Here is a 16,862-nt window from a genome sequence, read left to right as displayed (position 1 = left end):
TGGTTGGTAAAGACCCAACTCAGGCCGTATGTCAAATGCCAGAGCCAAAATCAAAATAAATGGGAAATGCAAGCTGCCTTAGATACGGCAGGATGCTATAGATTATGGATACCAAACTGTGGACTGATGGAGGATCGTGGAATAGGAAGCTGTGAAAGGAGGAGAAATTTTGGACTGGAACCCGGAATGCCAAACAGCCTGTATTCAACTGAGAGCAGCTCTGATGTCTACTCCTGCTCTAGGACTGCAGTGGCAGCAGACCTGAGGCACTGCCCAAATGCAGCAGGAAAGCCCGGGGCCTGGCCCATCCCACAGCCGGCAGCAGCCGTGGGGCTGCCCACATGTCCCAAATGCAGCAACATCCCCAAGGTGGCAGAAACACCCCCAGAACGGGGCTGCAGCTGCCAGCCGGGCCTCTGCCACGTTGTGCGTTGGAAACGTTGCGCCCCGCTGGAGTCGGGGCCAGAACCCAGCTCAGCCTGAACCGGGCTGGGGGGAGGAAGGAGTGGGTTGGGTGCTGGGGGAAGAGATGGCCGTGGTTGCAGCCCCTAAAGCTGCCCTCCTTGGGAAAGGCAGAGAAGAAGAAAGCTGACAGTGGCATGATGGAACTCTGTTTTATTGATGGAATGTGATGACTTTATACAGCAATTGGAGCTTGCACACAGCAGCTCCCGCCACATCAGTGGGGCCGGCGGTTGAAGTTCAGGGCCCGACGTGGTACCCGGGAGCGGCTTCGCCCCCGGGCTGGGCCTCGCCGCCAGGACCGGCTCCTGCGGCGTCTTCGGCGTCTTCGGGGCTGGCTGTTGTTCTCTGCAGCCCGACGTGTGAGAGGCGAGCGGCTCCGAGTCCGGGCCCGCCCTGCCTGCCTGGAGAGCAGCTCAGGCACCTGGGAACTGGGATCTGGTCCCGACGGTGCCTGGTTGGTGGTGCCGGAGCTGCTGCTCTCCCGTCCTATGGGGCCTTGGGATGGCCCCGGTCCCTGCTGGCTGGTGGTGGTGGGGCCAGCGCTGTCCGAATTGGTGCTGGAGGCTGGAAGGGGAGACAGCAAGGTGAGCGGGACAGATCTCCAGCGCTGGGGAGGGGCAGGGTCCCATTCGTCATGGGCCAAAGGGACTTGAGCAAGGCCTCGCCTGGCCCCAGCCCAGCAGCACGCGGCCGTTTGCCTCTTACCGGTGCCCTCTCCAGCACAGGTGTTGCACTCCCAGCTGGTTGTTCTCGGACTCAAGTTGGAACAACGCCGGTGAGTGCCTTGTGCAGCGCAGGATCTGCAGAGGAGCAGCTGCCAGGGCCTGGGGAAAACAAGGGGTTGTGGCCGTGAGGACAAAGTGACTGGAGCCAGGGAGTGCCCGGCACAGCTCTGGTGCTCAGTCTGTTCCACCCCAGCCTGTGGTGAGGCCGCAATCCCACGCAGAGCCCCAGAGGGCTGCTGAGGTAACTCACCCCTCTCCTTCTGCCCGCTCCCTGCCACGTGGATGATGGCAGTACCTGGCATCACAGCGCTGATGCCTGACTCCCAAGGATGCATACGCATAGTTGTCCTCCCATGTTGGTTTTCTGCCAGAGAAGGGAGAGAACGTGATGCCCAGGGCTAAAACTAATGCATGGCATCCCTCCCCTTCCACCCCATGCCCAGTTCCAGCTTCCCAGTGAAGCTGAGGCCCATCTTAATGGCCGCAGAGGGCCAGGCCTGCTGGGCACAGCTTGTGTGCCCTCACATCTCAAGGGCTGGTTGAAAGACACCAACCTGAATGGGATTCGGATCCCCGTAAAGAGCATGTCCATAATAAACCAGTCTCTGTCTCGGCAGAGGGGGCATTGGAAGCAGTAAATCCCTGCGCTCACGGCCTGTTCCTGCAGCAGAAACAGAAGCAGCGTGAGTGTGAGCTGGGCCCGGTGCTGCTGAGCATCTGCTGTGCCTGTTGGGTGAGGGGAGAACTCCTACCTGGATGCAAGCCCGGTGAAACCAGGAGTGTTTGCAGGCTGGGCACACCATGGTGCAGTACGATCTGCTCTCTGCCATGGGCTCCATGCAGATGATGCAGGTCGTGTCCTGTGCCGGCACTGCCTCCACTGCCTGATGCGGACGATGCACCCAGCAGAAGCACCTGGGGGAAGATGGGAGGTGTGGCAAGGTGAGAAGTGCTGCGAGGAGGGCAGAGGAACAGGAAGGAGCCCCAGGCCTTGGCTCTGGCTCTGTCAGGCTGCTGGGAGGTGTCACAGCACACTCCTCACTTCTTTGGCTGGTGCTGACAGAGGGGTTGGAGGCTCGCAGACGATGCCTGGCAGCCCTTACCTGAAGTCTTCAAAGAACTGGGTGACACATTCACCCTCTGAAGCGCAGGAGAGGTGGAAGCTGCGGTCACAGTCTGGCTCTGCGCAGGTGATGCTGGCCCCCCGCTTGCCACAGACGTAGCAGTGCTGGAATGAGCAGAGCATTTCCATCAGCAGCAGGCTCAGGGCCTACACAGCGGGTCCCGCACCTCTGTGCAGGGCACAGGATGGGGCAGGGCTGGGTGGCACTCTGCAGAGCTGCCTGCTGCACAGGGCTCGTCTGCAAGAGCGGGAATGTGTCTCGGGGCTGGTTGGAAGGGCTGGGATTGCTTTCTTTGGACCAGGCTAAGCTCGCCATGCCTCTGCTGGCACCAAGCTCCCTGTTCCGGTCCGGTGCTCACCGTCTGCTCTCCCTGCCTGATTGCACGTATCAGGCCTTCCTCGAAATGGCATGTATTTCCGTGATCTTTTCCTGGTTTACAAAGACCAGTGGAGAATATCTGTACAAGAAGAAAAAGCATGATCTTGTTAGGGCAGGTAGGAGGGAAACACTGGTTGGAGGAAGGAGGCAGGAGCCACATGGGAACTCACAGCACAAAAAGTATGGAAGCACAACCCATTTTCCTCATGTTTGTGCCCAAGGATGCTCGAGTCCTCATCCACTTGGCCACACAGCACGCATGCTGGAGAGGAGAGAGGAGCACAGTGAGCGCCTTGCGGGGCCAGGTGCCCCCGGGGGCTGTCCCAGGGGCTGCTCTGTGCCGGCCGTGCCAGCTGAGGGGCAGGGCTGGAGGCCGTGGAGGGCAAGGGGCACTGCAGGCCCAGCGGTGCCAGCAGGCAGCCGCAGCCCAACCGCGGCCCCCCTGGCCAAGGAGCACACGGGCCCTGCGTGCCCCCGCCTCCCCTCTCCGCCGCAGGCAGACCCCCAGCACCCCTCTGCCCAGCGGCGGGGAGCTGCGTGCAGGTACTTTGCTCTCACCCAGCTCGCTCAAGCCGGCGGCCTCCTGCGTCCCCTCGGACATCGTGTGCATCAACAGTGAGCCTCGCAGAGCGTCTGCCCCGGCAACACCAGGCTTTCTCCTCCGCGTGACAACCTGTGGCAGAAGCGGGACGAGGCTGAGTTCTCAGCTCAGGCCCTGAGCGCCGGGGAACCCGCCTCCCTCGGCAGCCCCAGGCAGCCCCTTCCTCCCTGCTCACCTCACCAAGTCGCACTGAGCTCGGCCTGAGCCCCGCAGCCTTAGCTGTGTTCCACACCCCGCGTGTCACCATGGCCGTTCCGTGCCACCTCTGTGACGCCATCACACCTCACAGTGGCTGGGGGCACCCAGGCAGGAGGGCGGAGGCTCTTGCAGCCAGCGCAGGGTGAGGGGCCCGGTGCCGCACGCAGCCCCGCTGGAACCCGGCGTGTTGGTGCTGCTGAAGGCACTGGGCGACACGTCCACCCTCCTGGCCCCACCTGGATGCTGCCGGGCTACGGGTGGCTCCATCAGTATCCCAATGGAGCGTTCAGGTGGTTCTGCGGTGTTCTGAATGCTTTACTTTTTGGTTGCTTGCTGCTGATTACCTCTCCTTACAATAAATGACTCGATTCACGGAATCACAGAATCTCTGTGCTTGGCAAAGACCTCTAAGATCACCAAGTCCCACCGTCCACCTCCCCACCTGCCCACGTCCCCCAGTGCCACATCCCGACGGTTCTGGAACACCTCCATGGACGCTGACTCTCCCAGCTCCCTAAGCAGCTCTGCCAGTGCCCAGCCGCTCTTTCAGCAAAGATGTTCTTCCTCATATCCAACGGGGAGCTCTCCTGGTGCAACTTGAGGCCATTCCCTCTCATCCCATCACTGTTGCCTGGGAGAAGAGTCTGACCCCCACCTCACTACAACCTTCTTTCAGGCAGTTATACGGAGTGGTGAGGCCTCTCCTGAGCTTCCTCCACATGGAACATTCCCAGGTCACTGTGCTGCTCCTCATGGGACTTTTGTCCAGACCCTTTCCTGCCCTATTGCCTTTCCAGGGACACACTGCAGGGCCTCCATGTTTTTCTTGTAGTGAGGGGCCCAGTACGGAACACAGCTCTTGAGGTGCAGCCTCACCAGTGTCAGCTGCGGGGGCACGATCACCTCCCAGCTCCTGCTGGCTGCACCGTTTCCGCTACAAGCCAGGATGCCCTTGGCCTTCTTGGGCGCCTGGGCACGGTGCTGCAGCGCTGTGCTGTTGCCTGGGGTGGTTGTGAGCAAAGAGCAGCAGCCAGCACTTGGTCTTCTTGGGCCTCATCCAGTTGCACTCGGCCCATCCAACCAGCCATCCCGATCCCTGTGCAGGGCTTCAAGCAGATCAACGCTTCTTCCCCACTGCCCTCAGTCTAGAGCCCTATGGAGCACCACCTGCATCTTGTACTCATCATTAGTACTTTGTGTTAGCAAGTGCTTGTCATTAGCATGTGGGTATCAAATTACTTGAAATTTAGGTAGGTCCTGCAAAAATAATGCCTGCCCTCTTTCCTTTGAAACTACTACAGACACAAAGAGCATAATAACACTGTTTAATAGCACAAATTCTGCACTTTTTCTGTTTTTCAGCATAGTTACAACAATTACCTGAGCGTTTTCATCAGCAGTGGTTGACTCTATGCCACGGTCGTAAAAACCTGCACCAGTGGGAGTAACCCCCTGTCTTTGTCACCAGTGCTGAACTGCACAGCCCAGTGCCTGCCTCACTGTGCTCACTGTTGGCAGAAAGGTTCAACCTCTACTGCCATCCCACCAAATCCCCGTCTGATGCCATGGGCCAGTGTCATCATACAGGAGGAAATACCTTTGGAGCAGCTTTTTTAACACTGGGCACAGAAGTGTGTATCCATTTTAGATACACATTAGTGGCAACTATTGAGGGGTGCACTATGCATACATCTTTCAATACTGTTACAAACTTATGACCAGAAAAGCAGCACAGACACCACGAATAACTAGATGTTCACCCATGGATGTATCCAGTTGAAAACTGCAGCAAACTGCTGCTGGAAGGGAGGGGTCCTTGTGGCAAGCGAGACGCGGACCAGTGTTCTCCTGGTGCAGAATGAAGGCCTTGATTGTAGGTGCTTACAAGCTCTCATAACCCCGTAACAACCTCTTTATAACGTGTAGGAGCCAGGCGCCTCGTGTGTGTTTACGCCTGGCACAAGTAGCTGCCCAGTTTGTTTACTCATTTGCAAGGTCTTTTGTTCACAATGTCCCTCAAGCCCTGAGGCAGATGGTGGGCAAAGTTGCCCTCCAAGGGTGCTTGGCGTCACAGAGCCTGGAGTCTGCCAGGCATCCCCAGTGAGCAGGACCTCATTGGCAAGGAGATCCAGAGAACAACAGCTCCTTCAGGGGAACTTCTCAGTGGAAAAGGCTCCAGTCTCTATAAAAGCCACGCCATTTTTAGAGCCAGTCAACAGAGAAGGCTCTCAGAGCAGGTCTCATATTTCGCAGGCTGCCAAGAGCAGATGCTGATTCCTACTTTCTTGGGCCTTGTTTCCCTTCTCCAGCCTCTTCTACCTTTCGGCACCAGGCACTGCCCCCACCAGTGGTTCCGCTTGGAGGAACCTCAGCAGCCCCTCAGGCCCACACGCCGTGGCAGCCATATCCCCGTTCAGTGTCCCAGGCCTGGCTGGCTGGAGCAGCCCCAGCGGCTGCTGCAGATGTAAATGCTATGGAAGAAGGGGTGCAGATTGTGTTGCTGCTTTTTGGCCTGGATCCACTACTTTTGCTTGTGTCCAACTCACGGTGCATGGGCTCCCCTTGCCCACGCCATCATGGTGGCGGCTCTTCCCACAGAGCGGCCCGGCCCCGGCTGCGCACTCATTGCCCACCAACAAGCCGACTTTGGTGCAGTGTTAGCCCTACCTGGGCTGGAGCCGGGCCACGGGGTGCAGGGCTAACTTCTGCTATGGCAAATAAGTGCGTTTTGATACTCTGGCTAAATGCAGGCTTCTGAACAGCCAAAAACATGCAGCCTTACTTTCTGGTTGGATAAAGGCAGTTGAGAAGAGGATTGGAAGCCAGGTATTTACCCGGGATTTCTTGTGTATCCTTCAGCATCCAATACCTTGAGTTGGAAGAGACGTACCGAACAAACTGAATGTGCAAATAACTGCCAATGAAATAAAATCGTAGACCCCTATGAAATACTGTCTGCTGTAAATCCACTGGGGTGGGCTACTGAAATCCCTGAGTGATCCAAAGCAGCAGAAAATGGTATGAATACCCCTAAAGCCAGAAGTTAAGCCCACAAGACAAAACCAGTACCTGAAAATGGAAGGTAGGAGAGGAACTCAGCCTCTGATTGGTAGTGCTGTGACTCACGGACCGTTACGAGAATGCTGTTCACAGTGCAGTACAGCACTTCTGCCAGCCAGAAAGCCTCACTCCACAGAACGTCAGCTGGTTCTGGATCAAAGGGCTATGAGTCCAATTGTGATGGAAGTACATCCCCATAAGGAAAACCCACATACCCTCCTTTGTGTTGGAGTGCAAAAACCCCAAAACTGGAAGGAAAACACAGTGGTGTTGGACTGTGCTCCCTGAGGGCTTTAAAAATTCCCATACTTGGGAAACAGCTTGCTAAGGAACTGGAGGGGTGAGGGTACAAACAGCTGGAAGCTACACTACGCCAGGGTGCAGATGAGCTCCTTATAGGTGTTGAAACAAGGGAGGAAATAACACAAGTGGCAACAAGTATCCTGCATCTTCCGAGCTCTGCGGGATGCAGAGTATCCACGAAGAAAGCACCACTAGCTTGTCAGTCTGTGACCTATGTCAGTTTTACCATCCCTCGGGGATACCACGGGGTGAGGGCAAGGAGGCCATATGTCAAATACCAGAGCCAAAATCAAAATAAATGGGAAATGTGGGCTTGCTTAGGTACGGCAGGATGCTGTAAATTGTGGATATCAAACTGTGGACTAATGGAGGATTGTGGAATAGGAAGCTGTGAAAGGAGAAGGAGAAATTTTGGACTGGAACCCAGAATGCCAAACAGCCTGTATTCAACGGAGAGCAGCTCTGATGTCTACTCCTGCTCTAGGACTGCAGTGGCAGCAGACCTGAGGCACTGCCCGAATGCAGCAGGAAAGCCCGGGGCCTGGCCCATCCCACAGCCGGCAGCAGCCGTGGGGCTGCCCACATGTCCCAAGCACAGCGACATCCCCAAGATGGCAGAAACACCCCCAGAACGGGGCTGCAGCTGCCAGCCGGGCCTCTGCCACGTTGTGTGTTGGAAACGTTGCGCCCCGCTGGAGTCGGGGCCAGAACCCAGCTCAGCCTGAACCGGGCTGGGGGGAGGAAGGAGTGGGTTGGGTGCTGGGGGAAGAGATGGCCGTGGTTGCAGCCCCTAAAGCTGCCCTCCTTGGGAAAGGCAGAGAAGAAGAAAGCTGACAGTGGCATGATGGAACTCTGTTTTATTGATGGAATGTGATGACTTTATATATACAGCAATTGGAGCTTGCACACAGCAGCTCCCGCAACATCAGTGGGGCCGGCGGTTGAAGTTCAGGGCCCGACGTGGTACCCGGGAGCGGCTTCGCCCCCGGGCTGGGCCTCGCCGCCAGGACCGGCTCCTGCGGCGTCTTCGGCGTCTTCGGGGCTGGCTGTTGTTCTCTGCAGCCCGACGTGTGAGAGGCGAGCGGCTCCGAGTCCGGGCCCGCCCTGCCTGCCTGGAGAGCAGCTCAGGCACCTGGGAACTGGGATCTGGTCCCGACGGTGCCTGGTTGGTGGTGCCGGAGCTGCTGCTCTCCCGTCCTATGGGGCCTTGGGATGGCCCCGGTCCCTGCTGGCTGGTGGTGGTGGGGCCAGCGCTGTCCGAATTGGTGCTGGAGGCTGGAAGGGGAGACAGCAAGGTGAGCGGGACAGATCTCCAGCGCTGGGGTGGGACAGACTCTGATCCCTCCTGGGCCAAAGGGACTTGAGCAAGGCCTCGCCTGGCCCCAGCCCAGCAGCACGCGGCCGTTTGCCTCTTACCGGTGCCCTCTCCAGCACAGGTGTTGCACTCCCATTCAGATGTGCTTGGACTCAAGTTGGAGCAGAGTCTGTGGGTGCCTTGTGCAGCACAGGAGCTGCAGAGGAGCAGCTGCCAGGGCCTGGGGAAACAAATGGTGTGTGGCCGTGAGGACAAAGTGACTGGAGCCAGGGAGTGCCCGGCACAGCTCTGGTGCTCAGTCTGTTCCACCCCAGCCTGTGGTGAGGCCGCAATCCCACGCAGAGCCCCAGAGGGCTGCTGAGGTAACTCACCCCTCTCCTTCTGCCCGCTCCCTGCCACGTGGATGATGGCAGTACCTGGCATCACAGCGCTGATGCCTGACTCCCAAGGATGCATACGCATAGTTGTCCTCCCATGTTGGTTTTCTGCCAGAGAAGGGAGAGAACGTGATGCCCAGGGCTAAAACTAATGCATGGCATCCCTCCCCTTCCACCCCATGCCCAGTTCCAGCTTCCCAGTGAAGCTGAGGCCCATCTTAATGGCCGCAGAGGGCCAGGCCTGCTGGGCACAGCTTGTGTGCCCTCACATCTCAAGGGCTGGTTGAAAGACACCAACCTGAATGGGATTCGGATCCCCGTAAAGAGCATGTCCATAATAAACCAGTCTCTGTCTCGGCAGAGGGGGCATTGGAAGCAGTAAATCCCTGCGCTCACGGCCTGTTCCTGCAGCAGAAACAGAAGCAGCGTGAGTGTGAGCTGGGCCCGGTGCTGCTGAGCATCTGCTGTGCCTGTTGGGTGAGGGGAGAACTCCTACCTGGATGCAAGCCCGGTGAAACCAGGCGTGTTTGCAGGCAGGGCACACCATGGTGCTGTATGACATGCTGTCCCCCACGGGGTCCATACAGACAATGCAGGTCGTGTCCTGTGCTGGCACTGCCTCCACTGCCTGATGCGGACGATGCACCCAGCAGAAGCACCTGGGGGAAGATGGGAGGGATGGGCAAGGTGAGAAGTGCTGCGAGGAGGGCAGAGGAACAGGAAGGAGCCCCAGGCCTTGGCTCTGGCTCTGTCAGGCTGCTGGGAGGTGTCACAGCACACTCCTCACTTCTTTGGCCGGTGCTGACAGAGGGGTTGGAGGCTCGCAGACGATGCCTGGCAGCCCTTACCTGAAGTCTTCAAAGAACTGGGTGACACATTCACCCTCTGAAGCGCAGGAGAGGTGGAAGCTGCGGTCACAGTCTGGCTCTGCGCAGGTGATGCTGGCCCCCCGCTTGCCACAGACGTAGCAGTGCTGGAATGAGCAGAGCATTTCCATCAGCAGCAGGCTCAGGGCCTACACAGCGGGTCCCGCACCTCTGTGCAGGGCACAGGATGGGGCAGGGCTGGGTGGCACTCTGCAGAGCTGCCTGCTGCACAGGGCTCGTCTGCAAGAGCGGGAATGTGTCTCGGGGCTGGTTGGAAGGGCTGGGATTGCTTTCTTTGGACCAGGCGAAGCTCGCCATGCCTCTGCTGGCACCAAGCTCCCTGTTCCGGTCCGGTGCTCACCGTCTGCTCTCCCTGCCTGATTGCACGTATCAGTTCTTCTTCGAAATGGCATGTATTTCCATTATCTTTTCCTGGTTTACAAAGACCAGTGGAGAATATCTGTACAAGAAGAAAAAGCATGATCTTGTTAGGGCAGGTAGGAGGGAAACACTGGTTGGAGGAAGGAGGCAGGAGCCTCATGGGAACTCACAGCACAAAAAGTATGGAAGCACAACCCATTTTCCTCATGTTTGTGCCCAAGGATGCTCGAGTCCTCATCCACTTGGCCACACAGCACGCATGCTGGAGAGGAGAGAGGAGCACAGTGAGCGCCTTGCGGGGCCAGGTGCCCCCGGGGGCTGTCCCAGGGGCTGCTCTGTGCCGGCCGTGCCAGCTGAGGGGCAGGGCTGGAGGCCGTGGAGGGCAAGGGGCACTGCAGGCCCAGCGGTGCCAGCAGGCAGCCGCAGCCCAACCGCTGCCCCCCTGGCCAAGGAGCACACGGGCCCTGCGTGCCCCCGCCTCCCCTCTCCGCCGCAGGCAGACCCCCAGCACCCCTCTGCCCGGCGGCGGGGAGCTGCGTGCAGGGATACTTTGCTCTCACCCAGCTCGCTCAAGCCGGCGGCCTCCTGCGTCCCCTCGGACATCGTGTGCATCAACAGTGAGCCTCGCAGAGCGTCTGTCCCGGCAACACCAGGCTTTCTCCTCCGCGTGACAACCTGTGGCAGAAGCGGGACGAGGCTGAGTTCTCAGCTCAGGCCCTGAGCGCCGGGGAACCCGCCTCCCTCGGCAGCCCCAGGCAGCCCCTTCCTCCCTGCTCACCTCACCAAGTCGCACTGAGCTCGGCCTGAGCCCCGCAGCCTTAGCTGTGTTCCACACCCCGCGTGTCACCATGGCCGTTCCGTGCCACCTCTGTGACGCCATCACACCTCACAGTGGCTGGGGGCACCCAGGCAGGAGGGCGGAGGCTCTTGCAGCCAGCGCAGGGTGAGGGGCCCGGTGCCGGACGCAGCCCCGCTGGAACCCGGCGTGTTGGTGCTGCTGAAGGCACTGGGCGACACGTCCACCCTCCTGGCCCCACCTGGATGCTGCCGGGCTACGGGTGGCTCCATCAGTATCCCAATGGCGCGTTCAGGTGGTTCTGCGGTGTTCTGAACGCTTTACTTTTTGGTTGCTTGCTGCTGATTACCTCTCCTTACAATAAATGACTCGATTCACGGAATCACAGAATCTCTGTGCTTGGCAAAGACCTCTAAGATCACCAAGTCCCACCGTCCACCTCCCCACCTGCCCACGTCCCTCAGTGCCACATCCCCACAGCTCTGGAACACCTCCATGGACGCTGACTCTCCCAGCTCCCTAAGCAGCTCTGCCAGTGCCCAGCCGCTCTTTCAGCAAAGATCTTCTTCCTGACATCCAATGGGGAGCTCTGCTGGTGCAACTTGAGGCCGTTCCCTCTCGTCCCATCACTGTTACCTGGGAGAACAGGCTAACCCCCAGCTCACTACAACCTTCTTTCAGGGAGTTATATGGAGTGAGGAGGACTTGGTTTTGTTCCTAGGTGCTCATTTGTTGGGCAAAAGCTTCATTTAATTTTCCAAAACTTTATTATGGGGTCAAAACCTCTACTCTGTAAAATGCAACCTCTCATGTTGATCTGGTGGACTTTTATGTTAGAGGGACAGCTTTGGTGGATGGGGAAGGGCAATAGATGTCATCTACATCTGATGCTTTTCAACATCTTCATCAATGACAGATGATGGCATCAAGTGCACCTCAGCAAGTTTGCAGATGACACCAAGCTGAGCGGTGTAATCGGAAGTCATGGAAGCCATCCAGAGGGACCTGGACAGGGTGGAGAAGTGGGTCCATGAGAACACAAAGACGTTTAATACGGCCAAGTGCAGGGTGCTGCACTTGGGTCGGGGCAATCCCAGGTATTTCTACAAACTGGAGGAAGATCTGGAGAGCAGCCCTGTGGAGAAGGACTTGGGGGTCCTGGTGAATGAGAAACTGGACATGAGCCAGCAGTGTGAGCTTGCAGCCTGGAAGGCCAACTGTGTTCTGGGCTGCATTAAAAAAGGGGTGGCCAGCAGGGAGAGGGAGGTGATTGTCCCCCTCTGCTCGGCTCTTGTGAGGCCCCATCTGCAGTGCTGCATCCAGGCCTGGGGCCCCCAGCACAGGAAGGACGTGGAGCTCTTGGAGCAGGTCCAGAGGAGGGCACTGAGATGGTCAGAGGGCTGGAGAGCTCTGCTATGAGGAAAGGCTGAGGGAACTGGGCTTGTTTGGCTTGGAGAAGAGGATTTGGGGAGACCTCATTGTGGCTTTCCAGTATTTGAAGGGAGTGTGTAAACAGGAGGGGGAACGGCTGTTTATGAGGGTGGATAGTGATAGGACAAGGGGGAATGGTCTTAAACTGAGACAGGGGAAGTTTAGGTTAGATATCAGGAGGAAGTTTTTCACCCAGAGGGTGGTGAGGCACTGGAACAGGTTGCCCAAGGAGGCTGTGGATGCCCCATCCCTGCAGGCACTCAAGGCCAGGCTGGATGTGGCTCTGGGCAGCCTGGTCTGCTGGTTGGTGACCCTGCACATAGCAGGGGGTTGAAACGAGATGAGCATTGTGGTCCTTTTCAACCCAGGCCATTCTATGTTTCTACGATCATCGAAAATCTCTGCCGAATACCTTGGAAGTGGTTGCAGTTCTTAGTGAGCTCCCATTGTACCAGACTGATGCGTTAGGTCCACTAAAACAAGGTCAAATATCCCACTGTTGTATTCTTTTTTTTAATTTATTTATAACATTTGAAAGAAAGATATATCTAAAATTGCTTTGTAACTTATATAACATAACTATTATATATTGTATATGCAGCCCAGGACAATTCCTCTTCACTCAGTGCAACCCAGGCAAAGCAGCAGGTTGGGTAGCCATACCATCAGCCACATTGTACATCTGATCATCTGGTACATTCTCAAGCACTTGCAATTAATACCAAGCTGCCAAAGATTCCTCGAGTGTTATCTAAAACAATTGTACCAACCGATTGTTAATTGAGAAATAGTTAATTAAGACCTGAGCTTAATTATCCCCAGTTTTTTTTTTTTTAATCGTAAAGCTTTTTCAACCTAATTACAGTTAAGCTTAAATATATACGTACACTTGGGATTTCAGGTAACAGAAGACAGTCTTTAAAGGAGAGGAAAATATCGTTTATATTTTCACACTCTACTGTAGTCATTCTGCTCATGCTAAGCCCAGGAGTGGCAGAGTTTCCTCTACTAAACAGAGAAGGATAGCAGCAGATGGGCAATGCTCTGGTTATTAGGGAACTCCACAGCATCCCACCATATAACTTTGGCTGCTTACTTCATTGTCATTCTTGCACTGACTGCAACATTCCTGCATCTGGACCCTACAGAGCACAGCCAAACTCCCTATTACTAGAGAGAAATGCTCTATAGAATGATATATATGCTCACAACTTTGGAGAAGGCCCTGAGGAATCTGTTTGAAGGTTGTCCTATTCCAAGCTCCAGAGGTGTATGGTGTATTCCAACCTGGTTTTTTTTTTTTTTATATTTTAGAAGATCATCAGTTTTAAACAGCATCAGCTGGTTGTGCATATATCAGAACAGTTCATCTCTTACTACCTGCAAATATAACATAGTACAACAGTTAATTGAAGTCTCATTGTATGAAGACAAACTCTGAGTAGTGACTTTTTTTTTTTTTATACTGTCATGGGAGGCTGAAACTTGCTGGGCATATAAACACCTCAAGTTAAGGATGACCGCCAACTTGGAAAGCAAATCCCTGCTATCTGATGGAACAGTGATAAAAGCTGACATTAATCCCTTGAAATTGTGTTCAGAGGCTGCAGATTCTGTTTCCACAACTCAGTATTATTTGGGAACCATTACATACTTGCTACAGTATAATAAACTATTTTCTTTTCCTTTTTCCCTTATTTCATCCTTTATAATACGTTCCAGGAACAAAATGCACCACTGAACTGTACATGTGGTATCCTGCAAACAAGATATACTTGAATTAAGACAAGACCAAGAGAAAACTGTCAAATTACACTTTATTTGTATTGACAAAATAGGCAAAAGAAAGACTGGGTGTTCAGAGGTACAAACTCATTATTTGCTGGCAAAATAGTTATATAGTCATGTTGGGTATTTCCACTTTCAAGACTATATACTAAGTAGGCTTTCACAGGCAATCCTTTCTCCTGTGCTAAATAAAAAGAATGTTCATGAAACTAACTCTGTATGGAAAAAGTGTCACCTGCTTGTGCCAGAGATTTTACTGCTAGGCTCATGATTGGCAGCAAATAATTACATTTGGCCTTAGAATGGAAAAAATACATAAAACAAAGGTCATTAAATAATAAGCATTAGCAGCATACACAAAATACATCTTGTACAAATAACATTGCACTTGAACATACACAAGCATTTACCATTATTTACACATTAGAATTTGTATAGAATAGCAAGGCGGATATATACAGAAAAATCAGCAGAAACCTTAACAGCCCTAGAAGACAGCGTATCTAGTGTTGACTCCTTGATTTTTTCCATACAGTTTCCCAGGATGTCTCATGAATGTTGTCACTATATACTATTGCATAAAAAATACACTGTACAAAAAGTTCAACCTCCAGTTAACACTTCAGAATAGTCATATTGACTATTAAATGCACTAGGAAGCATAGGAGTCCAGTTCAGCTCCTTACTGAAGTGACAGAACTTGACAGGTGCTACTTTAAGCACTGTGCTTTACTTGATAATAGACACTGAAATCACTTAGCTGTGCAATAATTACCCAGTGAGTTCCAAAGGCAGTTCCCTACCACACAATATCTCCCACTGTCTTGCAAGCAATGAAATTAACCTCTCTCGACTTTCTGCACTTGGAATAAAGATGTACCACTGGATCTCTCTGTTCCTGATGCCTTCTTGTTTAGCATTTCCCTCCGGGGCACCATCAGTGTCTCCAAAGTGATTCAGTGCTAAGTTCTGCATCAGATTCTGATTCTGAACATCATCAAACACAAATGTAAGGGCCTGTGGATACGTTTGGTAACCCATAAGTACTCTGTCCAAGTCCCGGATTCGTCTTCCATCTGCAAGCCGATACTTGTCTCTCTTTGGTGGCTCCTTAGCAAATTCAGGTAGTGGATAACAGATATAATCTTCATCAAACAGGAACAAATCGGAGCTGGTTAGTATTAGTGTTTTAGGTTGAAGTGGACTAGTGTTTTGGGCAGATCCTTCAACAGGATTTACTTGAAATGCCAACACATAAAGAAGGATATGGAGAGACTGAAGATGAGTTAAATCATCCATCTTCTCTGCCACTAGAAAAGCAAGGTCCCCAATTTCCTCTTCATTTGGATAAATAAATTTTACTCTGCTAGAGTGAATCAGTTCATAATTCTCCATTTTTCCTGCAATAATAATAATATGTTATTATAAAACTCAGTAATATACAATAACATGAATAAGGGTAAGCAACAACGTTTGGCTGTTGGCTGCATCTGGAATTCAAGTTTACATTTACGCATATGTAGTTTTACTTTAAAATACTGGAATCATTTTATTTTGATTGCAGGTATTTACTGGAGTCTGTCGTGCATTACCTAAATACATCTCTCACCACTAGTTCAGGTGACAGCAGAAGAGACAGAACGAAAAATAAAACTGAATTCATGTATCATGCTATCTATCTTCCTACCAGCTGATTTCCTCTGCCTCCTCCTTACCACTCCCCTGGTTCCAAATTGACTGAAGGCATTACCATACCACTGGACACAAGTTTTCTACTTCTTTTAAGCAGAATTAAAAAAAAAAAAAAGTGCTACTGCAAGAATTGCTTTTATATCCCTAATTAATGAGCACATTTGACTGCTTTGGTGTTGAGTTCTGGAGTGGCAGGAGGAAATACTGCAGTCCCTTACTCCCTTGAAGTCCCTTCCTTGAAGGAAGGCTGTTTGCTTTCTTCACATAAATCAGCTAATGTAAGGAATGGTGTGACTCCTCCCATCAGACCTTGCACTTTTTGGATTTACACACCAAAAAGCAGTTACAATAACAATCATTCTTCAGGAAGATGTCACTTTATTTTGTGACCTTAGGTCAGAATTCTGAGCAAAGACGTTTCACCTTACACTGGAACCAAACTTATTGCTCCTTATAAAGATCTGGTTTTTACTTCATGTAAAGTATGTTGTTTCAGAATGACAGAAATTACTTTATTTGACCAAACAAGGAAAACAGCTTTCAGACTGTATTCACTGTTCCTTGCTGACAGACTTACAAGGCTCTTTTAGGTTGAAACATGCAGTGAGAGCTGAACTACTTCACTCTCCAAAATACTGCATAGGAAATGCAGTTTTACCTAGGCAGAAGAGGTAACCAAACTTTACATTTGCAAGACTGCTTATGTTTAGCAATTCTTTTCAGATAAGGCAGATACAAGATAACAATTAAGGTAAGGGAGTTTGAATGAAGTATCAAGAACAAATGGGAATCAACTGACACATGCATCTCTCCTAAAGGTTTTTCATCACTGCACTTCAGAAGATGTTCTCAGCACAAAGCCTAAACAACCCCATCCATGTAGAAAAGACTACTTACCAGTGTTTTTACTCCCAAATTCAGAGTAGAAGTCTTTATCTATTGGTTCTGGTGAAGGTGTGCGTGCAAGCAATGACAGAACTGCCATAAGCTGCTGCATGAAGGCATGAGTGTTGTAACTGTCTCTCGTCAGGCAGGTGACTATGTGATCTGCAGACTGTCCTGAACAGAAGACCACATAAACCATTCATACATTCATATGGGGAATTACCTCTTCACCAACATGCAATTGTCTTAAAAAAATTTCTTGTAAGCAATTTTTCTCCTGAAAACAGGCATCATTGAATAATTTTGTGAATACAAGATTTTCAAATCCTTGGAAAAGGTCAATTCTTACAAGCTCTTTAAAAAACAAGAATATAAATTCTTTTGGTTTAAAATGATGTACACTTATGATTTAAGTTTGACCAGTGCTCTACAGGTTCATCCTTATTTTGTTACAATTTATTAAGGTAATTTTTTTTT

The 16,862-nt window shown here is 52.5% G+C and overlaps 3 protein-coding genes across 3 annotated transcripts in view; all 3 read right to left on the bottom strand.

Annotated features, from left to right (window-relative positions):
• Positions 1 to 609: 609 nt before the first annotated feature.
• Positions 610 to 3,758, bottom strand: LOC149916378 (E3 ubiquitin-protein ligase PHF7-like). The gene is made up of 10 exons (XM_090148531.1): positions 3,576 to 3,758; positions 3,251 to 3,365; positions 2,863 to 2,954; positions 2,673 to 2,771; positions 2,294 to 2,418; positions 1,943 to 2,105; positions 1,745 to 1,851; positions 1,441 to 1,554; positions 1,171 to 1,289; positions 610 to 1,029 (listed from the first exon to the last, which is right to left on the bottom strand). The coding sequence occupies exons 1-10, from the start codon at positions 3,756 to 3,758 to the stop codon at positions 680 to 682; spliced, it is 1,467 nt and encodes a 488-aa protein (XP_090004657.1). The 3' UTR covers positions 610 to 679.
• Positions 3,759 to 7,699: 3,941 nt separating this feature from the next.
• LOC149916377 (E3 ubiquitin-protein ligase PHF7-like) lies at positions 7,700 to 10,452 on the bottom strand. The gene is given in 9 exon segments (XM_090147948.1): positions 7,700 to 8,129; positions 8,271 to 8,389; positions 8,541 to 8,654; positions 8,845 to 9,024; positions 9,026 to 9,205; positions 9,395 to 9,519; positions 9,774 to 9,872; positions 9,964 to 10,055; positions 10,354 to 10,452. Coding segments are annotated over 9 exon segments (1,311 nt in total). The 5' UTR covers positions 10,406 to 10,452; the 3' UTR covers positions 7,700 to 7,779.
• Positions 10,453 to 13,820: 3,368 nt separating this feature from the next.
• The window catches only part of NISCH (nischarin), a 31,987-nt gene continuing 28,945 nt past the window's right edge, over positions 13,821 to 16,862 (bottom strand). The window contains exons 20-21 of the mRNA XM_031609442.2: positions 16,398 to 16,559; positions 13,821 to 15,208 (exon numbers count right to left, since the gene is read on the bottom strand). Of these exons, the coding sequence (XP_031465302.2) occupies positions 14,580 to 15,208; positions 16,398 to 16,559 (791 nt within the window). The 3' untranslated portion in view covers positions 13,821 to 14,579. The remainder of the gene's footprint in view (positions 15,209 to 16,397; positions 16,560 to 16,862) is intronic.

Source organism: Phasianus colchicus, chromosome 11 (assembly GCF_987193195.1).
Source record: "Phasianus colchicus chromosome 11, bPhaCol1.hap1.1, whole genome shotgun sequence".
Classification (NCBI taxonomy): Eukaryota; Metazoa; Chordata; class Aves; order Galliformes; family Phasianidae; genus Phasianus; species Phasianus colchicus.
The sequence above is the reverse complement of the archived record's forward strand: the minus strand, read 5'-3'. Positions and strand labels throughout refer to the sequence as shown.